The 26,875-nt window shown below is 37.9% G+C and overlaps 3 protein-coding genes across 3 annotated transcripts; 1 reads left to right on the plus strand and 2 right to left on the minus strand.

The window, feature by feature from the left end:
• Positions 1-7,255: 7,255 nt before the first annotated feature.
• LOC135610458 (GTP-binding protein YPTM2-like) lies at positions 7,256-13,374 on the minus strand. The gene is made up of 8 exons (XM_065104982.1): positions 13,216-13,374; positions 11,287-11,359; positions 10,072-10,119; positions 9,937-9,984; positions 8,296-8,367; positions 8,044-8,199; positions 7,669-7,772; positions 7,256-7,572 (listed from the first exon to the last, which is right to left on the minus strand). Exons 1-8 carry the CDS (start codon positions 13,227-13,229, stop codon positions 7,476-7,478), a joined length of 612 nt encoding a protein of 203 aa, XP_064961054.1. The 5' UTR covers positions 13,230-13,374; the 3' UTR covers positions 7,256-7,475.
• Positions 13,375-14,414: 1,040 nt separating this feature from the next.
• Positions 14,415-14,930, minus strand: LOC135608758 (classical arabinogalactan protein 9-like). The gene has a single exon (XM_065101797.1). The coding sequence runs from the start codon at positions 14,928-14,930 to the stop codon at positions 14,415-14,417; it is 516 nt and encodes a 171-aa protein (XP_064957869.1).
• A 2,185-nt stretch (positions 14,931-17,115) lies between these two features.
• Positions 17,116-22,043, plus strand: LOC135610459 (uncharacterized). Its single transcript, XM_065104983.1, has 4 exons — positions 17,116-17,398; positions 20,625-21,234; positions 21,331-21,583; positions 21,673-22,043. Exons 1-4 carry the CDS (start codon positions 17,266-17,268, stop codon positions 21,721-21,723), a joined length of 1,047 nt encoding a protein of 348 aa, XP_064961055.1. The 5' UTR covers positions 17,116-17,265; the 3' UTR covers positions 21,724-22,043.
• Positions 22,044-26,875: the final 4,832 nt, after the last annotated feature.

A 26,875-nucleotide genomic window follows, 5' to 3' on the forward strand; every position in this document is an offset into this window, starting at 1 on the left:
ATTTTGGTACAGTTTTATCCATTCTGGTGAGCGATAGCTCTGCAGGGCTACAAATTATTCTTGCTCAAAATTTTTAAACAAAAACACACAAATACAAGACAAAACACGTTGTCAAACATATATACAAGCAAACAAAAGCGAGGAACAATCCATTGACGAAGATGTTGCGGGTGCGCAACGATCGTTCGTGACATTCTTCCCCACTTAAATTTTTTATGCCCTCATCGACGCTTATTAGTAGGCTTTGATGACTGCTTCTTCATGTCGTAGGGTGTTTCCAGGCTCCCAACTAACTTTTTTTCGGGAAACATTTGTCGATTCACTAAGTACTTAATTTATTCTGTTGTATTGGGTAGCTTTGTCTTGTGATATGCTAAAATGACTTCAACTTGCTTTTTATATGAGGCTTTGGCGGGGGATAGCTAAGTTGGAACACTTTGGGAGGCATTTTGCGGATCTAAGTGGTAGGCTTTCAAGTTGCTTGCGTGGAAGATATTATGAATTTTGAGCTATGCCGGTAGCTACAATTGCGATGAATAGTCCGTTGACAAAGATATTGTGGGTGCACAACAACCATTCGTGACATTCTTCCCCACTTAAATTATTGATGCCCTCATCGACGCTAATTGGAAAGCTTTGATGACTGCTTCTTTGTGTCGTAGGGCGTTTTCAAGCTCCCAACTAACTTTTTTTTGGAAAACTTTCACCAATTCACCAAGTACTTAATTTGTTTTGCTCTATTTGGTAGCTTTGTCTCGTGATATGCTAAAATGACTTTAACTCACTTTTCATATGAGGCTTTGGTGGGGGGTAGCCGAGTTGGAACACTTTGGGAGACATCTTATGGATCTAAGTGGTATGCTTTCAAGTTGCTTGCATGGAAGATATTATGAATTTCGAGCCATGCCGGTAGCTATAACTTGTAAGAGACATTGTCTACCATATTAATAATTGGAAATTGTCCTTTATATTTGTTCATCAGTCCCTTACGCACTTTTTGTCTAAAAAACTAAAGGGATACCAATTGAAGCTTCACTAGCACCAAGTCGCCAATTTTGAACTCTTATGGTCGCCTTCTCAGATCTAGAGCAATATCTACGTTTGGGTGACATTCCTTTATAAAGTGATATGCTAATAGGCTACTCCCGATATAATCGATCGTTAAGGTATGAGGAGTTGACAACTACTCTCCCGTAATAATCTTGAAGGGGCTCTTATTGGATACAAAGCTCTGTTGTAAATTGTAGGAGAATTATGCTATGTCCAATACCTTCACTCAATCCCGTTGGTTGGCGTTCACGTAGTGCCAAAGGTATTGCTCAAGGAGTGGATTTATTCTTTCAATTTAGCCATTTGTCTAGAGGTGAAGGCTTATGAAAAAGTATATCTTAGATACCAACAATTTGAATAGATCAGTCCAGAATCATCTCAAGAACAATGCGTCTCAATCACTAATGATATTATGCGGGACCCCTCAATACTTCACCATATTCTTCATTATCAACTTGGTTGTCTTCTCCATTAAGCAGTGTAGGGGTGTAGCAACAAAGGTTGTATACTTTGAAAATTTATCGATAATCATGAGTATCGATCCAAGTCCCCCTACTATCGGCAAGCTTGATATGAAGTCCAAAGAAATGCTCTTCTATGGCCTTTTTAGTACAGTCAACGACTTCTAAAATCCAGCTTCCACTGCTCTACCTTATCTTGTTGGCAAGTAAGACACGTCCGAACATATTCCTCCACGTCAGTCTCTATCTTTGACCAATAGAAGACCCTCTCCACGACAACCAACATTCAATGAATACTCGGATATCCAATCTAAAGGGAATCGTGACACTCTCTCAAGGCTTTATACCTCAAATTGTTCGCTCGAGGAACATAAACTTTATTCTCTTTAGTGTAGACAAGTCCCTCCTGGATCCAAAATTGTCATGTCTTGACCTCTTTGATTAGTTGCATTAGGGTTACTACCTGAGGATCACTATACAGTCTACCCCTAATCATAAAAATAAAGTTGGTGTGCAGCTAATTTGCTTGGCCCACCTTCTAATCGCACGACATTCACCAACTCCACTTTCCTGCTTAATGCATCAGTCACAACATTAACTATTTCGGGCTTATACTCTATTGTCATATCAAGCTCAATTAGGAAGTCCTGTCACTATGCTTTCCTTAGTGAGAGTTTCTTTTGAGTTTGGAAGTGACTCAACATGATATTGCCCATCCGAGCAAAATCACATTTCGAGAAGATAATGCCGCTAAACTCGTAGAGAGTGGACCACTATTGTCATTTCCTTCTCGTGCATCGAATATCACCGTGCATTCTCATTGAGCTTGTGACTCTTGTAGGTCATCGAGTGACCCTCCTGCATAAGTGCTTGTTAATAGTAAAGTTTGAAACATTTGTATGGACTACGAAAGACTTCCCATTATATGGTAATTTGAGTACCGATTCTTCCAACACAACAACCTTTAGGTCTTGGAATACCACTTCATTTTTTTTTTTTATCATCGCCAAGGCTACTTCTTCTTTAGCAACTCCGTCAATGGAGTTGTGTGCTTCGAGTACCCAACTATAAAGCATCGATAATAGTTGACTAAATTAAGAAATGATCTCGACTCCGGTACCTAATTTGGTGTTTGCCACTTTGCCATAGTATACACCTTTGATTTATCCATCCTGATGGAACCTTCATTAATTTAGTGCCCCAAAAATAAAATCTCCATATGGGCAAAGTAGAACTTATCCTTTTTCATGAACAATGTGTTCTCCCTAAGAGTCTTAAAAATTATTTGAAGGTGTTTGACATGCTCCTTGAGCGTTTGGTTATAGATGATGATATCATCGAAGTATATGATCATAAACTTGTCGAGATACTCCTTGAACAGTTGGTTCATGAGAGTGTATAATGTGGTTGAAGTGTTAGTTAACCTGAAAGGCATCACCAAGATCTTGAATACTCTATACTTAGTTATATAGTTAGTCTTCGCTTCATCGCCTTCAGTTATGCACATCTACTAGTACCTTGACCAAAGGTTGAGTTTGGAGAAATACTTTGCTTGCCTAGTTGGTTGAACAAGTTCATGATAAATAGGATGAGATACTTGTTCTTCATCATCACTTTATTCACGACCCGATAGTCGATGCATAATCAGAGGCTCTTATCTTGTTTTTTCTAGAAGAGAACTAGAGCTCTGAATGGTGCTTTGGAACTATGGATGAGACCATCATTTAGTAGTTCATCTAATCGCTTCTTGAGCTCTGCCAACTCTGGAGAGGCTATGCGGTATGGTGCTCTTGCTAGAGGCTTCACTTTTGACTCTAATTATATAGTGATCCATGCCTTTGCATGGTGGTAGAGTTTTCGACAACTCAGGTGGCATGATGTCTGTGAACTCCTTCAAAATGTTCACCACCATAGTAGGTTTATAATTAACCTCCACGTTAAGTGGCTCCAACTTTATTATGGCTACAAAAATTAATTCGTTTTTTTTGTACTCTCTTTTTTAGTTGTAATGTCAATGTTTATTATCTTTAATTCCTTCTTAAAAAACTAGAACCACGTAGGGGTCGTCGCCTTCAACTTCACTGTGTGTATGAACTTTATTCTGAGAATTACTTAGAAGTCATCCAGTGGCACCACCATCATATTTGTGCTTCCTCTCTACATCCCACTCTTGATGGGACTCCTTTTACTAGCCCAGAGATCTGCTTAGCCTCCGAGTTCACAGCCTTCATCTGACTTGGGCTCTTCTCTAGGTTTAGTGCAAGTTGCCTTGCTTCTCAGTTGGTAATGAAACTGTGGGTAGCGCATGTGTCCACCATCGCATGGGTTGTTCGGCTATTTAGCTTGATGTTCATGTACATCAGCTTGTTGCTCCCTATTTTTTGTTGTTTTATGTTCATGCTCTCCCCCACTTGACCTTGCAACACATTCAATAAACGTATTGCTCATATCTGAGGTCCTTGTGAGTCCTCATCGTTGCTGCTAGATTCTGAACTACTCGAACTAAGGGTGACAGCTTTACCCTTGTCCGATCTAGGGGGGTGGATTGATACTATTAATATCTTGAGTGTTTATTTTTGTGAGTATTCCATCATCATGTGCAGTCCTCCATGCAACATGAATCCCCTAGGTTTTGGAGCCTTACCTTTTGAGTTTGGCCCTTTGTGGGAATTCTTTTTCTTTTGCTCACTTCTGGACTCCTTCCCTTGGGAACACTTGGATGGGCAATTTTTTAAAGATTGTTTATTCTTCCTTGAGTCCTCCGAAAAATAAAATCGGTGAGCCTTTTTTTTTAAGTTAAAATTTATTTTATAAGTCTCGGTGAGCCTTTTTGCAACTACGATTCCCCAATTACATCTGTGACATTCTTTCGATGCAGCTCATGTTGTGCCCACGACTTCAGGCCATCGAGGAAGTTGAATAGCTTGTCTTTCTTGGATATGTCTTATATATCCAGCATCAGTATAGAAAATTACTTTACATAGTCCTGAATGGAAGTACTTTAGCAAAGTTATCTCGGCTTCCTTCTTATGATGAACTCTATATTCATAGGTAGGAACAAAGTTCTTAACTCTCGCTTCAATTCTTCTTATGTGTCCATTCAAGACTGACCTTGTTGGATCTCTTTTCAATGTGTTCTCCACCAAAGTTTTGCATCCTCATTCAAATATATGGTTGTTATTGAAACTTTGGTTTCTTCATAATTAGGCCCTATAGCTCGGGAGTACTGTTCCATGTCGAACAAAAAATTTGTGAGCTCCTTTGCATCCTTAGCACCCATGTAGTAATGTGGCTCATGTGTCTTCAAGTTTTGTGACAGAGCAACATGGGCGTTTCTCCCTCCCACATTAAGAGACCTTGTGAGTAATGTAATCTTGGACATTAGTTTTACCATGACTTCGTGTAGGTGTTGCATGGAGTCTTTGGTGTCCTCTGTCAGTCTATCTACTTGGGACTCAACTTTGTCGATCTAAGATTTTGTCTCCTCCTGCGAGTTCTCTATCCCAATAAGTCTTTGTGGCCTTGGTATAGTTCATCCAAACTCACTTTAAGGACGCCAAGGTGAGTTTTCGTAGTTGTAAGCCTTTCCTGATGGCTTCTTTTCTCAAATGGCGCTTCGAATTATGCTTCCTTTGCTCACGGAGAATAGTCAACTTCTCACTCGTTATTTTTGTTGTAGCGCTCCTCTTGAGCAGCTCTAGTAACTTAAGAGCAAGTTTGCACTTACAACCTACCTACGGCTACTTGGGGCAATGATTCGGCTTGCCCCATCTTGCTCGATTCGCCACGATGCTTCGCCATAGTAAGATTACGAAACTTTCGCTATTTGTTCGAATTGCTTGCTCACTCTGATGCCACAATGTCATAAACTTAGCTGAAATTACCTAAGTCATAAGGCACTCTTGCGTTATCCATCCACAAAGGGTCAGTCTAGTTGCAACCTCACTTAGATCCTGAAAGACTTGTAAAAGAATAAATTGATTAGTTCGAAAGCAAGTAGCGAACAAGTCTTGACATCTCGTGAAGATGATAGCTTTACAAGCAATTCAGCAAACACTCGATATACAGGAGAGAAAAAAGAGAAAGGAGAAAATATAGACTTTAGAATACAAATGAATAGTCATAAATTCGCAAACGACTGCTCACCAGGTGTTGGGCGCATTGGCAAGTTCTCGTAGACTTAACATGCGAACTTGTGAATCCAATCAACACCCAATACTATTCCAAAACCCCGATTCAACCTTATGCCACCTGGGAGTTTTTAGGGTACTGAGATGGCTAACATTTCACACCATATCTAGATTACAGAAAATAGGTCACGACACATAAAAACTAGGTAATTTTGGGATAATTTTGATCATTCTAATGAATGATCATTCTATGATGCTATAAATTATTCTTGCTTACAGTTTCAAACAAAAATACATAAAACAATGCAAAACACATTGTCAAACATATGTACAAATAATGAATAATTCGTTGACGAAGATATTACATGTGCACAATGGTCCTTCGCGATAATAAGTTATCCAATTAGTTGTTGAAAAAAAAAAGTGAATGTGTTTAGAATTAGTCTGTTGTCTAAACCTCTAGTTGCTTCCTATTAATAGGTGATCTAATCCTACTCTTTATCCATGGAAAATTGGATGTGGATGGAATAAATGGAGTAGGATGATTTATCAAAAAATATCCTTCATAATTTTTGTTTATTTGGGAGCACTTGCCTTTTTGAGAATTTATCAGGCGTCATTAACATGATAAAAGGATAAAATTTACCTAGGGTTCCAAGGTGCTAAGGCAGCTGACATTTTACATCACAAAATCGTCAATCAAAATCAACTCGTGATGTATGAGAATAGGGTTGTTTTTGACTATTTTTTCCTTTACATAGTTAGAAATATTTTCAAGTTTTATATAATAGAAACAAAAAATAAAAAACACTAACAATAAATCGACTAACCATAGCACCTTTTGTCTCTATAATGTTGCCAATATAAAAACACTCAAAAATATTAAAATACAATGAAATATAAAAACACTCGAAAACATTGGAAAACAAGGAAAAACAAAAGTCTAGGAATGTCATAGATATGATTGAACACCTTGGTTGCATTGCTCCTTGCCAATATGACTTCACAATCTCATTTATGACAAGAGGATGCATATAATTATTCCTAGCATTAACCATAACCTCCACCCAACTATCGTGTCACACTACAAAAACGCTCCTCCAAAGTGTTTGATCCTTTTTAGCTAATTACTTTGCAAGACTTAACATTTCCTTCGAACTTAAACTAGCTTAAGTATTAAAGGAACCTTGTTGTGTATAATCTTCACATAAGCTTTCGACTCTGATCCTAACACTACCACAACCTAAAACTAACTTAAAAATGGATCTCGATTGGCTCTAATTCCTCATCCATATCGAACAATCAAAATATGAATTAATATATTAAAAATTAAATTAAAAATATATTAAATTTAATTTAAAAAAAATTAAAATCATCTAAATTGCAAGAAAGGATAAAAAAAAAAAAACCAATGGAATCACCATGTACAAGGCATTTGTATGCTATGTCGAAATATGGAGATGAGTTGCAAATCTTGCAGCGTTGAAGGTAGGCTAAACCTTTGGACGCATAGGCCCAGCAGCGTTGAGAAGCATCTTGAGCTGCTTTCACAGAGATAACAACGTCATTACACATAGACGAACCAAAGGCCAGTTTATTTTGAGACACAGGAAATTGATGTGGCAGGAAAAGTATTGTCCAAAATCTTTTGGCTTTGGTAAGTTACATAGTGAAGGCAGAAGAAGCAAAGGAACAGATTCTACGACCAAACATCAAATTGTTGAATCTTAATAACAAATATAAGAATTGACTAATGCTGCCAATTTTGGAGAATAAAGGTCAAAGCATAAATCTAAACATTGACAAACAGCTAATAAAGCTTTACATCCCAAATTTAAGAAGAGCAGCAAGATGTATTCTGGCTCACAGGCTGCCCACGGATCTGAACTGTTGGCGGTCTGGCACTGTTCATGGCTGGTTGGCTGGCCATCCTGAAGCCATTGAGAATATATTATTGTCAATAAAAGAATAGCTGGATCTACAGGAAGTATAATAATCGTTAACTCTTAAGGATGAGGCCGAGATACCTGTTTTTTATGTCTGCTGTCATCGCCATGAAGGCCTGCTCTACATTAGTAGCATTTTTTGCACTAGTCTCCATGAATGGAATACCAATTTCATCAGCAAATGCCTGCAAAAACGACAAGGAATTAGCAACCAATACAATCAATATTTAACAGGGAAAACAACAAAGACATTTTCTGCAGAATCCCTGTATGTTTATACATGCTTCATGCTTCAGAAATATTGAATCCAACCTTTTCTCTCATGGTGAGAAAAACGCTCAAGAGTTTCAAAAACTACATTATTGGCAATCCGTAACAACTGATAGCAAGACCTGTTGTATATGTTTAGAAGAGAGAAATTACAATAGGAGATTAAAGTAACAGAAAATGGATCACCTTAGCTGTCTCATAGGACACCACTCTGTTTGCAGTAAGATCACACTTGTTCCCAACCAGGAGCTTGTTGACGCTGTCACTCGCATAGCGGTCAATCTCATTTAACCATTGCTTTACATTGTTGAAGCTTTCTTGGTCTGTCACATCGTAGACAATCTGCCACGTGGGAGGGAGGGAGGAGCAACCACGTTATCAAATTTGACTTGCAAAGCATAATATGGAACTATTACTAAAGTCAAAGGTGAAACTTACAATAATACCATGAGCACCACGATAATAGCTGCTTGTAATTGTCCTAAATCGCTCTTGCCCAGCAGTATCCCACTGTCAACGTAAGTGATCATAAAAGAAGAGGAAGCTCATCATGAAGGAGAAAGACATCATGTCTTCCAAAACACAATAGAAAAACAGGAAATAAAAAAAATGCCTTCAATAATATTTTAAAACACTGCTGTTTAGCTAGGTTGACCCATTCAACTTGACACCTTCGAGGACCTCTTAGGTGTGCCACAAGTCAGATCAGAGTTCCCAATACCCACAGTAAAATCATTGCTGCAAAATTAAACAATTTAACCACCAACTATATAATTTATCAGTTAATTCACACAGGTGGCAGGGAATGTTGCATGTCTTATATAAACAAAACAAAAGAATTTTTTACCCCTCAAAACACAACATGAAAGAACACCGTCTTCCAGCTCCATGAACTATTTAGTATAAATTGCAAGTTCACAAGGAAATCAGCACTGGTGGGAAGGATGTTACATGTCTTATACAGAAAGAATCTAGAGTACATATTTCTTTACCCTCAAAACACAACCCTTAAAAGCACTGTCTATGTTCCTGCACCATGAGTCTGCCACTCATGTCAATACCATTTATGATGCCACAGTTGCTAAAGATTCCTTTAATGCATTTTCCCATAGGATTTCAAAGGTAACCTCTAGACTCAATCACATGACCAATATCCCCCACTTCAACATAACTCCTCACCAACAAAGTCACCTGTTACACATGCCATTCATTTTTCTTGAGATTACTCATTTTCTCAAATAATTCTAGATGTCAAACCCTTCTCTCAACAAAATTCCAGTGAGTAGAAAAGGCCATCATTGCTTAGACAGATGCTCCAATAATTTGTGTGTTAATCATATTGCTCAAATTGTGCTTATATCAGTCAGTGACCTTTTTACCTATTTCATTCATGTACCCTCCTCTTTCCCTTTCCCTCCAAGGCATTGATTCCCAATCAAATTAACTGGAAGCGGAAATGGAATCCTGTGGACCTAATGCCAAAGCAGGTCAAAGTCCATTTAAGTCTAAGGATATTGGTGCTGAGGGCTAAAATAACTAGAGAAAACCTACCAAAACTAGTGCAATTTTTCTCACGATCTAGCCTAAAGAGAAAATGGATGCATTAACTTGATGAGACTGGAGAACATATTCTAGAAGTATTCAAGTTCAAGTTAAGATTAGTTGATTCATCTACCCCATATATCATCATAATAATCCTCAACTTCCAATGTAGAGTTATTTGGCATCACGATCTTTCCAACTTTAATGGCTTGATGAGTTAAACCTCACTAAGCCAAAGCTAGCCTAGAATCATGCCCTACTATATAGTATATCTGAGGTCTCACCAATGGTGGCTATAGTGTTATATACCTCTAGCCCCGTCCACGAGTAGCTTTTACCTACTTGGGCTCTCTGACTATTTCTAGTAGTAGGTACCATTGTCAAGTTCCAAACTCATGAGAAATTAAATCCATTTACTCACAACCTAAGCCACATAATCCAAAATGCTTGTCTAAGTTAAAGTTAGTATGTCAAGTTAAAGAAGCACATTGTCTGACAACATATTATTCAGAATCATAGTTGACTCAGAACACTCACAATTTGAAGTTTAATGGTCTTTCCATCTTGCTCGACAGTGCGAATTTTCTGAAAAGGAGGGAAAAGGAAACATCAGTTATTGCAAGCTTTAAGGAGACATTATATATTGCATAGAAATATAAAACTTCTACTTACAAAATCAACTCCAATGGTGCTGATGTAACTTTCCAAGTATGAGTCATCCTAACAAGAAAAAGAATATATGATTACCACATAAGAAAAATTATAGAACAGAAATTATTTATAGTTTCTGCAACATTCAAATGAGGATTGTGATAGCTTTGGACTTTTAGGTATATCTTCCACAATATGTGTGAATATCATGATATCAAACAAGAACAACCAGATTCTTCAATCTTATCATAGGCTAGAATGCAAATAAGTAATTATAGGACATAACAGATCTAATCAAACCTTTGAAACAAAGCTCATGTTCTTTAGATAATTTGTATTGGTCTTTAGATATTTTTTTGTATTTTCGGAACAATTGGAATTTTGATATACCACAATCTAATCTGGACTCTATCCACTCATGACAAACCTAACTGCATGATCATCTAACTTTCTGACTTTTAAATAAAGTATCTACTGTTTGACAAATTTACAATTTGGCTTGATGATATTAAGGCACGATACAAATAAATAGTTTAAGCATATAGCTATATTGGATTAGACTCTTAAATCAAACCTCCGTTCAAAATTGGATCATACTTGCTTTCTAACAAACACAACTTTAAGCAATTTTTTATTTGCACTCAACAAAATGTCAATATTTCCATTATAGATGATCTTTAGCTCATATGCACCAATTGTCTCAAACATATGACAACCTTGAGAAATTTAACTTTACTCTTCTCCAAGGCCCATATGGTTAGAATAAATCTCCCACAATTTGAGCAAACCATGCCTACACAATGCAAACAAAGTAAATGCTTCAAAAGACAAAGTTTAAGAACAGCAATATCTACCACCTAGACTGAGTGATATGAGTTCAATTCTTTAGTGATTAATCCATGAATCATATAACTCACAACAACATACAATTTCTCCTATTAGATTATGTAAACAGCCAAAAAATACTGAATATTAATGCTTTAACTGCCTAGAACTTAGTTGCATATAAAAAGAGAAAAATGAAACACAGAAAGCATTCCAATTCTACTTCACATCAGGTAAGCCCAAGCAATTTAAAAAAAAGAAACTGCTACTCGGGTGGCAACTAAGTATGCTGTTCCAACCAATAAGAGTCCAAAAATAGTGCAGAAAATCAACTAGCACACTGGGTCAAAAGTTTAGCAGTAAATTCAGAAGAAGCTACATAAAAATAGAAAATAACATCTTGCTACTCACTGCAAATCTCAGGAGAAGACAAGATTTGCCAACACCTGAATCTCCAATGAGTAGAAGTTTGAATAGATAATCACTGCAAGAAAAGAACAAAATAAAGTTAAAATTTCCAATCAGCTGAATATCAAGTTTCACTCTTGTGATAAGCTGCTTTCATGTAATCCAAAACATACATAATCCACTAAGGTCAAGAAAACTTTGTTTCAATAATTGCAATATATTTGCTTCTTGTATCTATAGCATTACACCTCTGTTATCTGACAATAACATGAAACACATTTTACTATTAGGGCACAGTAGATGACAAGTCTTCCCACAGTAGAAGCTAACATGGTTATCACTGATGTGCTGAAGGCCAAAAAAATAACATATAACCAGACAGATATGAAAGACATCAAAGTAATAATACATTCTGTTATGACATCTTGCAACTATGCAACCACGATGTGCTAAAAAGGAGCAGAATATTATTCACAACTAGCCACAGGTAGGTCAAGATGATTCTAAGTGTACAAATTAGTTCTAGACTTCTAGGGATGCTTCATACAGAAGAACAAACTAATTTTCAAATACTTCTTAGCAACACTTAAATCTAACAGGATCAACTTATAAATAGCACCTCAACGCAGAAGAACTGCTAATAATCTAACTGCTGACTCATGTCATGGTCAATATACAAACTAGAGTGAGTAGTCTTCCTTGAGGCAGATATGATGCACTCTCTCTCTCTCTCTCTCTCTCTACGTAAGACCACAGGAAAACTAGCCTGGAAAATTTTCAGCCTTTGACAAACCAATCCACTTTGCTACTTATGTCTTCGTACTTTGTATCAAGAATATCAGCTTAATTCTACAAATCAAGTTTCATATCAACCTCATCATAAAGGTATGGAAATTTGACTTTGAATACCACAAAGACAGTGACCAGTAACATACCTATGCATTTAATGGGTTAATTAGGTTGGGTCGGTGAACAGTAGCATACCAAAAAATGCAAAGATGTGCAAGGCTTTTGTATATGCTGGTCGATAAAAGATTATAAACAAAAACTAATAAGATTTGGAAACAAGTAGCAAGCAACATAAACTCGAAACTAAAAGATTTTCTCAAGGAAGATCTAAAACAGAATAATATTTTTTTGAAAGAGAACATGTAAAATCTAAAACCTATATCAACTAATACATTAAAAAAGACCAACTTACTGCTAATCACAGATAAACAGTAAACTGCATACTGAAGTATATCCGGAGCCATCAAATAAACAAAACGTTGATCAGTATCCATGTAAAAAGTTATGCTCACTTATCCAAAGAATAGCAACGTTTTTGGTTGAGAAGTCAGGAACTTTCGGAACTTTCAATAGAACTTATTAACTCAACCATCAACTCATCCATAATAAAAGAGAAGACTCCATGATTTTAGGAGAGGGCAGTTATGAATCAGTGATTCTGCCCAAACTCCACTGAACAACTACACTACATAGGAAGGAGTAAAGATGGCATACCGATTCGACATCACACAATAAGTTAGTGTTATTTCATTGAGATTATTAAATACTCTTTGTCAATCGTTAGCAACAGAGGTAGCACAAAACCCAATCCCGACTAATATCGAGGTACTATTATTTGACCAGGTGGGAATCCCTTGTCGACGACGATAACAGTACACCAAGATCAGATCTCAAACCGAACCCCCAGATCTAACCAATATAATTGGTCAACGTAGCCAATCTAACACCCAATTTCTTGATCGAGGCCCACAAAAACGAATTCTGTATCGCATCGACAAGACGCTGCTTACCTCTAGATCACACGACAGAACGGATCCACAAAAAATTAAAAGACAAGAAGATTTGCAAGCAAAACCTAACAAGCAACCAAAAAGAGAAACCGAAAGAAAATAAATCGATCAGGATAAAGAATGTTGCACTAACTATTCCGGATTCATGGCGGGATATCGAGGGGGGACGGCTTCGCAGCCGCTGTGGCCTTCCCGGCGGATTCTGGAAGGGATTTCGAGGAGTTCTCCGACAATTTGGGGATCGGGCCCGATGGATCTCTCTCCTTTCTATAGTATCGATATTCAAAAAAATGCGAGAGACAGAGACAAACCCTTAGGATCTCCACGTGGGGCCCACATGAATGACCCAATAAAGAAACGAGTATTCGGTCCGGCCAAGAAACAAGTGGACAAGTATTTTGGTACAAAAAATCAGGTTTGTTCAAACTTGACGGCCATCGAAACGTTTCCGGGACGGATGCCTTGCCACGTATGCAAGACGAATAACGGAAACGATAACAGCCGTTACATATGAATCCAAAATACTTTTCGTGTTTTTTCTTGTGATGGAAAGCGATTTATATTTATCGACGTTAATTACGGACAATTTTCTTCACATGTTTATTTATTTGCAAGAATAAATAAATTAATATGGCCTCGAAGCTGGATATGTCAAAGGACCACCAACGAGCCCATCTAATTCGCAGGCCTTTACGGCTTAATTTATGGGCATTTGATTTTTGCGTCCACTGATGAAATGTTAGATGCATAATGAATTAATCAACATGGACCCCAGTCCTGATGTCCAGTGAGGCAAACACGTCGGACCCCCACACGTGCCATGTCTCTCTGCACGGCCGGTGAGCTGTGGCCTCCCTTAGGATTCCATGTGTTTCGTGTCCCACCTCCAATGTCCTTTTAATCTTTCGACCAAATTATATGAGAGTTTTAGAGAATGTGTCATAATTATCATATTTGGACTTTGTTTTAGTAGGCAAAATAAATCCTGCATTGACTTCTACCTCTCTACTGTGCATTGAGTCCTTCGTGAAATAGAAGAATTCATTGGTCTGCTCTCGATGGCCCCACCATAACTCATGAACGAAACCAAGAAAAAGGACGAAAAGAAATAGAAGAGTTCATTGCACCAACATCGCCACACACAATCTGTAAACTGAAATAACCCAAATAAATCATACAAGTGCAGTGTCCAGTGATCTCCTCTCAAATGGCTCCAAGAATCAACGAAGTAAACCAAGATGAGGATGAAGATGAGTTATCACACCAGCAGAAATACACAGAATCCGTGAACTGAAAAGCCACCCATGCAAGTCTAAGAGAACAAAGGCTTCTCTACAGCAGCAGCACTACTGCACCAGCCAATGCCAACGGTCCCACCTTGCTGCCTCCATGCACGTACGCCCTCGAACCGCTGCCGGTGGGAGACGATGGCAACGGTGCGGTCGCCTCGGGACCCGAACTAGGTGACGTTGATTGAGTTGGGGATGGTGACGTCGATGGAGAAGTGGACGGGGATGGCGGAACTGCCGCGGGAGCCGGCACAGGTGCCGCTGTAGGAGTAGAAGTGGAAGCAGCTACGGGAGCAACTGGCGAAGGTGGCGACGACGTGGGGGCTGTCGCAGGAGGCATTGTCGGGGTGGCGGGTGGTGGGGTGGCCACGGGGGGAGGTGTGGCGACGGGAGGAGGGGTGGTAACCGGAGGTGTCGCAACGGCCGGAGGGGTGGCGATGGAAGGAGATGCCGGCGGTGCGGCAGAGGAGGTGGGAGACGCGCTTGGGGACTGCGCAATGCAGGTGGAGAGGAGAGCAAGGAGTATGTGTAGCGCTAGAGTTGGTGCATGGAAGGCCATTCTGTCTTCTTTCTTCTCAGTGTTTCTCTCTTTGGTTTGGTGACGATGTTGGCAACATATAGATAGGAATAGTGGAAGGAGAGGCGAGAGTGGACGAAGGAGAGGCCCGACAAGGAGAGCAGGGACCCAGTGATAGCTGTATGGGATTGTACATGAGGGGCTTCCTTCAGCTATATGTCGGTACTCATTCAAGCTAACAATGAATGAGAATTAGTACTGCTTGGCCTCTGTAAACTCCATCTTTCTCCAATCCATCCAGCTACTGGTAAGAGTAACTTTATGGAAGAAAGTATTGCTAAAATGGCACAACACTGCTCCTTTATGTTTTCCATATGTTATGTAGTCTTGCATACTTGATGACTAAATAAGCTAATCCAGTGGATAGACACTTCAATCCATACGTTATGAAGTAGAATTTGGGTATAGCTCTATGCTACTATCTCTCTCTCTCTCTCTCTCTCTCTCTCTCTCTCTCTCTTGTCTCGTTCCATATATTAGTGATCATGCAATATGTAAGATATCAATGCAGCAAAACCAAGAGATTTTGATTGAGATGATGCCTTCCTCTTCTTTCCCTCAACAGTAAGGCACCTATTTCTAAAACATTGCTGTCATTATAGAGTAAAATAATAAGAGACATTTTACAAAACAATTTATTCTAACAAAAAATTTGACCATTATAATGATGCACCAATTAATTTTTGAATGATGCTCATTCAAATAATTATCATGTTACAATTGATTATAAGAGGGTTGAAAATGTAAAATATTTAAAATTAATAAAAACTAATATAATTTCTACTCATGTACAATCTACATGACATGCTAAAATATGAGAATTGAAGATGGTTAACTCATTATATTATATTTGAAAAACTAAGTAACTCAACTTTCAATGTGCCTTCCATATGTTATTTTATAATGTTTTACCATTTTTAATTTTTAAAATTTATATCTCTATACTCTATTAATTTTTCAGCCATGTCTATTGTATCCACTTTAGTTCTATAACAAAAATTACAAAAACAAGGACATTTTTTTTCCTTATAAAGCATAAGGAGGTGAAGATGGGTTTTGGTATCAGCACCTGAACCTTTGTTTTTTTTATAGTTTTTTTTTTCTTTTTTAATTTTTTTATTTATTTCTTTAAAAAATTAATATAATGTTCCTTTTTTTTTCAAAGAAAGTTATATTTATAATTTGAGAGATATGTTGATATTATTACAAAAAAAAAGAGGCATTCATGAAAATTTTTAAAAAGAAAACTCTAAGAATAAAAAGGGGATGAATTCCCATATAAAATATTCTTTTTGAGCTTAGAGGTATTTTCATTTTCATATATCTCAAAGAACACCCATATTTATCATAATCCATAAAATATATTTAAGTTGTCAAAGTCTTTACCAAAAATATATTTATAATATTCTTTAATAAGATTATATCCAAGCTTATAATAATTTTTGAATAAGCTCATAGTATTTTTTATATTCATTAAAATATTATAAATTTATTTAAAAATATTATAATTGAAGTAAATATACTCAAGAGCTGATAAAAATCAACTCATTTAAAAAAGAAGGTTTCAAATAGATTTTTTTAAAGAATAATAACAATAAATTAGTGAGATATTATTTATAAAATACAACAATTCTATTTAAAATTTTTATAACTAATAAATTAGACTGATTTATCCTATGTATTCATTAATATGATATAACTTACTGTTTTAGTTATTTTATTAATTTTAATAATTTTGATAAAATAGAAACACCCTTTGAGAAATATGAAAGAGAGGAGTAGGAAAAGAACAAAAAGAGAGATTATTAAAAAAAAAAGACTACTTATAAGAATCTCATTGGTCCAAAAAAAAATTGAAACTAGAGGTTTTTGAGGAATTAAGAAAAATCAAAATCAAGCTTGTTAGGAGCAAAAATCAGTATTAAAATAAATATTTATATAACTAAAAAATTTGACTTTTCTAGATAATTAGATAATTTGTATTTTTTTAAATTTGCAGGTGTTGTTATTCCGATTTGATGGGATCTGAGCGACTCCATTAACCAAAAATAGATTATTATTTTTATTTATCTCGTGGTCTTCTTTTTCTTTTTGGCAATTATAAATTAATTATTAATATAAAGAAAGAGAATATAATATATGGATGGGGCCGACTGCCGGGAAGTCGGCGCGATTAAAACCCTTATTTCTTGCCCCAAAGGAGCGAGGTGACGCGAGAGGAGGGGAAAGAAGAGGGGCGAGCGTAAGGCGTACTCCGCCTGCTCCTCTCCCTCTCTCTCTCTCTGCTTCTCACCCTTCTCCTCCCTCCTTCCTTCTCATGGAGCCTCAGGCGGCCGATTCTGGCGCCTCCCCTGCTGCAGCCCCCGTGCAGAAGGAGAGAGAGAGTATCTTCGGCCAGGTGGATCCGTTCCTCATCGAAGCCCTCGAGAATCCTCGCCACCGCCTTACCGGTTGGTTTTCTCAATTCTTGTTCTATGTTGCAATTCTCAGAATGGTTGGCGGATTAAGTGCGTTAGGGTTTGTGCTTATGGGGATTTGAAGGTCCTATTTGTGGTGGGTTCGGAATTTGGGCTCGTACTTGGTTTATTAATTGGATACGTTCCTTGACGGGAGGTGCAGGTGGCCGATCGAACAATTGTGAGTTGGAAATTGGTACATGTCATGTCCGTTGAAGTGCGCTTGGTGTTGGGTTTGTGTTCCATTGTGTTTAGTGTGTGATACTTGTTGATCGATTCGTGTTTTGCCAGTCAAATATTGAATTCTGAATCTAATATGGCTAACAACATGTGGGTTAATACGTGAGTTGTGTTTTATTGACCGCAGGGATCTGTCATCTCTTCATCCTTGGTCTGAAATTTATAATCTGATTTGGGGGAATATGGATTTGATATTTGCTTTCTTATATTTTGGATTCTTTTTTCTGTTGATGAGATGCATATTGGGTTCTTCAAAACAGATATAGCTTGTTGTTTTGGCAGAAACACTTATTATTGCTATTATTGAATAAATTGCTTGAGTTAATTAGTCTTATTACGAATGCCTCTTGTAGATGTCTTAGGATGTCTTAGTTATTCCTAAGACCATTGATTAATAGAATGATATCTGAAATTTGCCTTGGATTTCAATTAAATTGAGGTTGTCCTTGCATTTTATTAGTATTTGTCTTAGCAGGCCTTTATTAGTTGATATTAGAGCTATGCTAGACTTATTGCTGGTAGAGATATTTATTGTTTCTGATATCGAATAGCTAGTTTTGGTTAATTGAGTCTCATTATGAATGCCTCTTGCAAATGTTTTAGTTATTTCTAAGACCATTGATTAATAGAATGATATTTGATTTTTTTTCCTTAGTTTGATTAAATTAAATTATTAAAGTTCTCCTTGTATCTTGTTACTATTTGGCATAATAGTACTGCATCAGTTGTATTGGAGCTATGCTTACATCAATTATTCTACAGAGATGTGTTTACATCAATGTCATATAAAAGTTTTAAAGATCATCACTACATATTTTAATATAGTGATGGACCTACTCTAGTCTTGATGTTTCCCTAATCAACAGGTGGGTGAAGTTTTAGGTAAGACAATTAAGAAAAGAAATCTTTTGAAGAGAGTACTGATGGATTATCACTACATATTTCAAGATAGTGATGGACCTACTCTAGTCTTGATGTTTCTGTAATCACCAGGTGGGTGAAGGTTTAGTTTAGAGTCTTTAGAAAAATTAAGAAAAAAATTATTTTGAAGACAGCGCTGATGGAATTTTAGACTTATCATAAATCCCATGGCAACACCATTCTCTTCATTGACATATTCATTCCATAAGAAATTAAAAGTTACTCTTTTTTCTATCATTTTCTCTCCTGATATATACTCCTTTTTGTTCTATTGGTGCTCGATGTCAAAGATTGTAACAAAGATCAAAGATCTAAGGTGGTTTGGTGTTTATTATCGGTGATAGTTATGGTGGATGTTATGCAAGTAGTGGCGGTTGGAGATGGTGGTAGCAATCATGGTGTGGTCGTGGTTGATGCTATTGGTGGCAATGACAATGGCTGTTATGGCAATGATAGGTAGTAGTAGTGGTAGTGGTTGTTGGTGATGATCGTAGCAGTGGTGATAGTATAGTAGTATCGACAGATGTTGCTGATTGTTCTGCCAAGAATGTTAGTGATGGTACCTAGTGGTGGTGGCTGCGGCAACATTATTAGCGTACATGGTCATTGGTGGAGGTAGTGGTGCTGTTGATGATAATAGCAGCATTGGATATGATGATTATGGTGCTGGGTATTGTGGTGGTGAGTGGTAATGGTGGTGCTGGTGATAGCAGTCGTGATGGTAGTAGTTACCACGATGGTAGCTGGCGATGAAGGTTAATGTGGTAATGATGATGCTGATAATTATGGTAGTGGTAGTAATGACAATGGTGTTTACAATATTGAAATAAGATGATTGTGGAAATAATAGCACTCTAATACAAACATATTTATGCTTATGTTGACTGCATATCTGGCCACATATTTATGTACTATGGTACATGTGTCTGCTGCTTATACATGTCTGTGCTGACCACATAGCCAGTCCTGTCTACCGTTATATGGCTGCATATACATTTAGATCACATATGTGATCTTTTTGACCCTCCAGAATGTGATCTTTTTTATATGCTTGTGTCAGTGCATAGTTCTCATTTGGAACTATGATTTTAGCTATATGCATTAAGCTTTGAATTCATGAGACATCCTTGAGAAATTTTAGTCCTTTGAAGGACCCTCTGATTTCCATTGGTAATGATTTCTACACTGGACACTCAGGATCTTTAATCGGCTATGTTCACACTATTTTTCCTTCGTACAACAACTTTACGTTACCATTTGTATCTCTATCTATCTAGTCTAACCAGTTGATTCCATATCTATTAGACACTTATTATAACTCAAAACTAACTCAAAGATGGTCCTAATTGATCTTTAAAAATAACCAATGAAAATCAGTAGAAAATTGCTTGAGTTGGTTTGCATCACATGTAAGGACTTCCACAATATGGTAATGGGAGTTGGTTGGTTTCATATAGAGCAGCCAAGGGATGGCATCCATGATACCAATTTTGGATGATATTGGTCCTTGTAAGGACTATACGGTGATGACTCAGAGATTAAGGCTAAGATCATATGGTCACACAAGCAGGCCACCTAAATGTATGTGGCTGCTTATGTTGCCATATAACTGCATATGCACTTAGATTGCATATTGTGCTGGATAGTTCCCTCGACAGTGTGGTTATATGATCACAGACACTTATGGGAACGCATAAACCACATTTCGGAACTATGGATTTAGTAACTATGTGCATTAAGCTTTTGCTTACAGACAATATTTCCTCATCATTGCCATGGTATTTGCATCACTAGAATTATTAAGAGGTTGGCTTGGATGTGGGAAGTGGCAGAATGGATCTTATGATCTTGTTCAGCCTACAGGGTGACCAAAATGGTATCCTGAAAGTACTGGGAGCCTACAATGCTTGGTGCTTTGGGGGCGTAGTTGTGTTATATTCAATGTGGTACGCTAATGATATTCAGTATTTGCTGCATAAACTTCCTATAAAAAGATTTAATTTAGCCTTCCTTTTTTTTTGCACTTACGAATAACTAATTGTCTGCTTGTAAACTGTAGTTCTGCGTATGGAGTTGGACATCCAGAGGTTCATGCAGAATCCTGACCAGCAACAATTTGAATTTCAGCATTTACCAACTTCTTATCTAAGATGTGCTGCTCATCGTGTTGCTCAACACTTCGGTCTACAGACCATGGCACTAGAGGATGCTGTAGATGGGTTAGGTAACAGGGTAGTGGCAAAGAAAACACCAGATAGTAAGTTTCCATATGTCTGTTTATCAGAACTACCTGCAAAAGTACCCGAAAACGAGATAATTGAGCAAGTTAAGATTGCTATTCGTCCGAGATCAAAAATAGCTTCCCCAGGTGATGCTGATCATCTAGGAGCTAAAAGAAGTGCAACGAGAACCGTCGAAGAGCGGAAGGAAGAGTATGACAAAGCCCGGGCCCGTATCTTTAGTGGTTCTAGCAGTCCTGAGGTTGGAGGGCCATCACCCCCTATTTCAGTCGATGGAAGAAGCTTGTTTTTGAGCAGAGATGTGGAGTACCAGAAGACTGTTGAAGAAATTGAGAAAACTAATTCTAAAGATGGTGCTTCCAGAATGGCCATTTTCAGAGACCGGGAAAAGGACCGCATTGATCCAGACTATGATCGAAGCTATGAAAGGTGCAGTGCCAACTTTACATGCATAACTTTTTGATTTTTGGGTTGTCTCTATCCTTTCCTTCTGGTGTGTACTATAACTAACCTACAATTTATCAGGTATGTTAGAGGACTTCCACTTTCTCAGAACTTCAGCATGCCGGTTTACAGTATTTTTCAGCCTGCATATTTGTACTATGATGGAGGCATATCTCTGTTTGGTCATTTGCCGATGGATCAAAACAATTTGAACTACAACATGCATGACCCAACTGTCAATGCATACGTTGTTGGGTGTAATCAGAAAATAAATGACGTTGTTTATGTGCAGTGGCCCAGCCCTACAATGATGAATTCAAACTCAATGTACCAGGTGATCCAGTTGATGTGCCACATCCACCGTGATAATTTTATTTATTTGCCAACATAAAAGGTTCCTAATTAGGTGTCTGGCTCATGCAGGCCCCATTTTATCAGCAACATGGGAGTTTCCAGCACACGCAGAACTGCTAGTCGTAGGATGCTCGGTATGACTTATCATTCGATACATTTAAGGATGCTCGGTATGACTTATCATTCGATACATTTAGCAGGCATTGGACTTTTTTCATATCTTTCCTTGCAACTCAGGATTCTATATTTAAAGTTAGACACCATGTCCTGTACTATTGATATTCACCAAAACTTAACCAATAGCTCCCACCACACCATTCCATGAACTTAATTCGCTCAATGTGTACTTTGTATCAGAGAATCCGTTGTAAGAGAAAGAAAACAGAATACTCGGTTCTGTTCAGAAGGTAAATGCCATCCCTCAGGTTATCGTTCTCTTGCGATCATGTGTAGGTTATCCTTCAGTTGTGGAATTTCCATTTGTTTCTTCTTGAGCATCCAACAATGTCAAGACAAGTCTAGCAGAATCTCAATTGATCAACCTGGGCGTGCTAGCTTTCCCCATCCCAATCCACCTGCTAAACGCGGGTCTTTTGATACTCCAAGCTATGTGAAATGTCCAAACATAAGTAGCCCTTCCACTGGCATCTACCTGGTCATAAACTTTTCTACAGGAAGAGAGACAGAGGGATGTTATATCCTTGATTTAGCCCCACATTGAGTGTGTCCAAAGACTTTGATTGATTGATTGATTTATGAGGGGTTAATGAGTGTTTTTAATTTGGAATTAAATATTTTGGGCCACATATAGGTGTTTTATATTGGCTAATCCCTAACATCCTAGCGTACTAGGCATTAATATTATCAGGAAGTTACATAGAGGCCTTTCTCTAAGTGACTAGGAAGAAGCAATTTGGGCTTATTATGGAGCAAAACAATGAAGGATAAGTCACATAGAAAGGTCTTTCTCTAAATGACTAGGAAGAAGTAATCTTGGCTTATTATGCGACAAGAAAATAAAGGATAAGTCACATAAAAAGGCCTCTCTAAATAACTAGGAAGAAGCTATTTTGGCATATTATGGAACAAGAAAAATAAAGGATTAATTGAATAAATACACTCAGTTAAGATGCAATGTCAGAGTAAAACTCAATTCATGAAAAAACAGAGCTTGGTTTTTAAGAAGTGTAATTGCACATGAGGTCCCAGAATCCCATTTATTGTGTTGCTTACAGTGCTGCAGCAACACTGATCAGCTTGGTTTGAGGAGCCATTCTAGTTTATGGTGAAGGAATTCAAATACCTGAATCATTTTTGTGGTTTGAGAGCAGAGCAAGTTGTGTTCCTGCTTGTGATATGTTAGGTCTTGGATTTAGATCCATAGATCTTAGCCTATTATTAGCGTTTTAGTTGACTTTATTTGGCTTCAATTGTATGGCCATGAGAAGTTCTCTCTTAGAATGTGCATTGACTCTGTCAAACTAGTGCAGGTCAATTTTGACCTGTGCAAAGTGAATGCCCTTGCATCAAGGTCTATTAATTATATTTTGCTTTGTTTGATGCTAGGATTGGAGGATTCTACACATTGTCAAATCTCTTTCTACGCACATTATCAAACTCTATAAACTACATAGATCTAAATTTAATAATAAATGAGAAAAATGATGTTTCATTATCCTTTATTTTATCTTGAGACATGTCAAATCCGTCCTAATTTTCTATCTAAAACCATTCAAAAACTCTCAAATAAATCATCTTATATGAGATTGGTGTGAATTTGTGCTGATTAACACTCACTATCTTGCTTTAGTAGTAATGAACATTGTAATATCGGACCAGTTGAACCGGTGCAACCCAATGAGATTTAGGCAGAAAACCAACTATAGTTTTTTCCTTGGGATAAGAACAAACGAGACCATTCTCATATAAAGTCAGTCAACCCGTACTCAATCACACAGCTTCTCAAATAGTTTCTGACGTGACACTTGCGGCTGCAATATCACTTGATGTTTCGTGTGATGTGATGGATTTGATCCAAGACCGACATCTTCATTGTAGTAACATCTGAATACAGTCGAAAACAGAGGGTTGGGATGAGCACCTCATCTCGTCGGTACCCCTCGCGACGTGTGAGCCGACGAGAGTCCCACCATGAATGAATGAAGCCTAGCTATCGACGGCCGACCTCCGCTGTAGTCCTTGCAGTCATGTCTGTTCTACCCCCGGCCGTCGACCCGAGGAGCACGACGCTGCACCTGTTCATCAACACAAGCGTCTTTCGAGGCCAGACCGGCGACAACATCATATGCTCACCATGTCACACACCACCTTCCCAAGTACACATCCAGGTCACAGTTGCTGCCCCTACGAAGGACCACCTGCCCTCTGCTCCTCCCATGGATTCCCCGGATCGCGTGGGAGTCGCAGTGACCGCAGGTGTCGAGTTTGGTGGGCGTTGTCGTCGTCGTTGACGCCGCGGTGTCCCGCTCGAGTTCGGCCATGGAAGGAGGAAGAGGGGGACGAGGAGAAGGAGGAGGGTTGAAGAAGGTGCGGCGTCATGTTAGTTGTCACCGGGGCGTACATGCATCACTGGTCCCCGAGCAGGCTATGGGAGGGAGCTCGGAGATGGAAGGATAAGATGGGTCCCTGCTCTTGCAAGCTCCTCTGCAACTCCATGTGACACGGTTTGGCATGGTGTCGTCTAAAGACGAGGCTTTCCATTACTACGGGTCGAATTTGATGCGAAAACTGCTGTCATCCATGCCCGGCCTGTTAACTACATGCCATGTACAGATGTTGCAAGACTTGGAGGGCAAAGTCTTGTTCGTTTTGGCCTATTATATGACAGTTCATTTCTCTACCCCTCGGAGGGAGAGGGAGAGGAAGAGGGGAGAGGTAAGAGAGAACAATGACCGGTAAGGCACATATTATAATTGACGGTTTGACGATGATGGCAATGGCAAGAATAAAAGGTGGTTGGCAGAAATGACAAATATGATATAATTCGTAACATATTCGACCGCATTGTATAATATAATAGTCACAAGACAATGTAGTTTGAGACAGACACTGATATATTAATGCACAAAGAGACGAAAATTAATTGTCGTTGAATGCATAGTGTTTATATGTACGGAACAATCGAGTGAAAACCAAAATGGATGATGCAACATCACTTAGGGCGAAGGAGTGCAGACATGTTGTAAACTGCATTAGATGCAGTGATCAAAGGCATGAGGTGATGGAGAAAGGGACTTGAAACCGAAGCCAAACACTGGTCGAAGTAAATGGCTAGGGTTTCTGAGCCTCTCAATTGACTCGGCCATGAGACCGAACTAGAGGAAGCTGCACACCCCCATTCCACTGCATAAACCCCCACGCGACCCATCCAGAACTAGAGGGACCCCATGGCCAGAAAAAAAAATATTAGAAGAATAATGTTTTATTTATTTATGTTAATTTAGTTCTTTGGCTTCAGCTTTCGTAAACAATTAGCTTAAGCATGAGCATGAATAAATGGCATGCATTCATGATGATGACCAAATGATAAAAATGAGGCCCATATCTCGGCTTAAAATTGGGTATCATCTGAGGAGGGTATTATTCCATGCCTCACATCAACGAGGTGTGATGTGACACCCACCCTTCTTCTACGTTGACGTGACCACCATCAACCTATGGATGACTCCCGAGGGTAGATGCACATTACACCACGAGGATCGTATTCCTTTGTGTCATAGGAATCACCATGTCCTCCGACCTAACTTTTCGTTTGGAGAACATCAATCGCCGAATGCAGCTCACTACTGTTTATATACGTAGGGTTCGTTTCTCTCTCTCTCTCTCTCTCTTTCCTTCACTGCCATGATCATGGTAGTTTGCACCGCGTGAGCTGCATGCACGTACCATTTAGTGGACGAGTCATAAAGAACCACGTAATTTAATTGCCATGCAACATAGTAGATTAGGATGATCGCTTCAATTTATTTGGTTTGATAAAGAAGATGTGTGGGGCTAACATAGATGAATCAATAGTTCCAAGTAGTACAGATATACCATGTGATATGACAGGAGAGAGGAGCCATCAGAATCTGAAGTGTAGCTGCTGAGACAAGACAAACGGCGTTTGTGTTCTTGACTTCAGTACTGCATGCGGAGACAAAAGGAGGAGGAGAAGATAAGAAGGGAGATTGTTTGGTTTTGAACAGGAGTTGTGTTGGGAAGAGGAAGACGAGTTTTGCTTGAAGAAAACATAAGCAGGACCTGTAGATTTTATGGCCTTTAGTGAAGCCAGTAATAAACATCAACGTCTGCAGGTCACTGCGGTGCGTTGATGATCACTTTGTTGTCGACCAAGAACTGAGTTGAGTGAATGCAGATTTAGGCAATGCGAAGACAGGTCTTCTTTAATTGTCCTACGACCCAACAGCTCCGATCGAGATGTCTCAAGCAATGCATCGTCAATCAACAATGCAATATTTTGTTCTTTGCTTTCCATCTCAGGACCTAATTGTAAATATAAAAATTATAAGGGATCAAAATGCAAAAAAAAAAAAAAAAACAAAGTGAGAAGAGAGAGAGAGAGAGAGAGAGAGAGAGAGAGAGAGAGAGAGGCGTGCCCTTGTTTATCAGGGATTCGGTTTGATATTACATTGAATCGGATCAAGAAAAAATATATTATGTATTATTTTGAGTTCTCTTGTATTCCTGTTAATTAGATCGGTATATAAGATTATAGATTGACTAATTATGATGTTCTTAAATAATTTGATATTTATATTATGAAGAAATAAAAGAAGAAAAATTGTCATGTTGGAAAAATAAGAAAATAAAAGGAAGCATCTGAATAATTATATCGAGGATATACAATTCGAGTAAGAATTAGATGACTTTGTTGAGTCTGTTTTCATACAAAAAAAATGCATGTGTTTGAATTTATAGATACATGATTTATGTGATTTACAAGTTATTTTATTATTTAAAAGTATTACAAAAAAAATTATATGTTGGTAATTTCAAAAACCATTTTATTTTAATCATTATTTATTATTTTATAAGTATTTTTTATTTAAAATTATTGTAAAGTATTATATATGTTGGTAACCATGAAAATATTTTTATCAAAATAAATGTTTATCGATTTTTAAAAATGGTTGTTGTATTTGAAAAAGATAAAAAATATATAATTAGTATCTAATTTAAATGATATACGGTTTCATCATATTAAATAACATGAAAATTTTTTTGAAACTATTTTCTAGAAAATAATTGA

This window comes from Musa acuminata, chromosome BXJ2-4 (assembly GCF_036884655.1).
Source record: "Musa acuminata AAA Group cultivar baxijiao chromosome BXJ2-4, Cavendish_Baxijiao_AAA, whole genome shotgun sequence".
Lineage (NCBI taxonomy): Eukaryota > Viridiplantae > Streptophyta > Magnoliopsida > Zingiberales > Musaceae > Musa > Musa acuminata.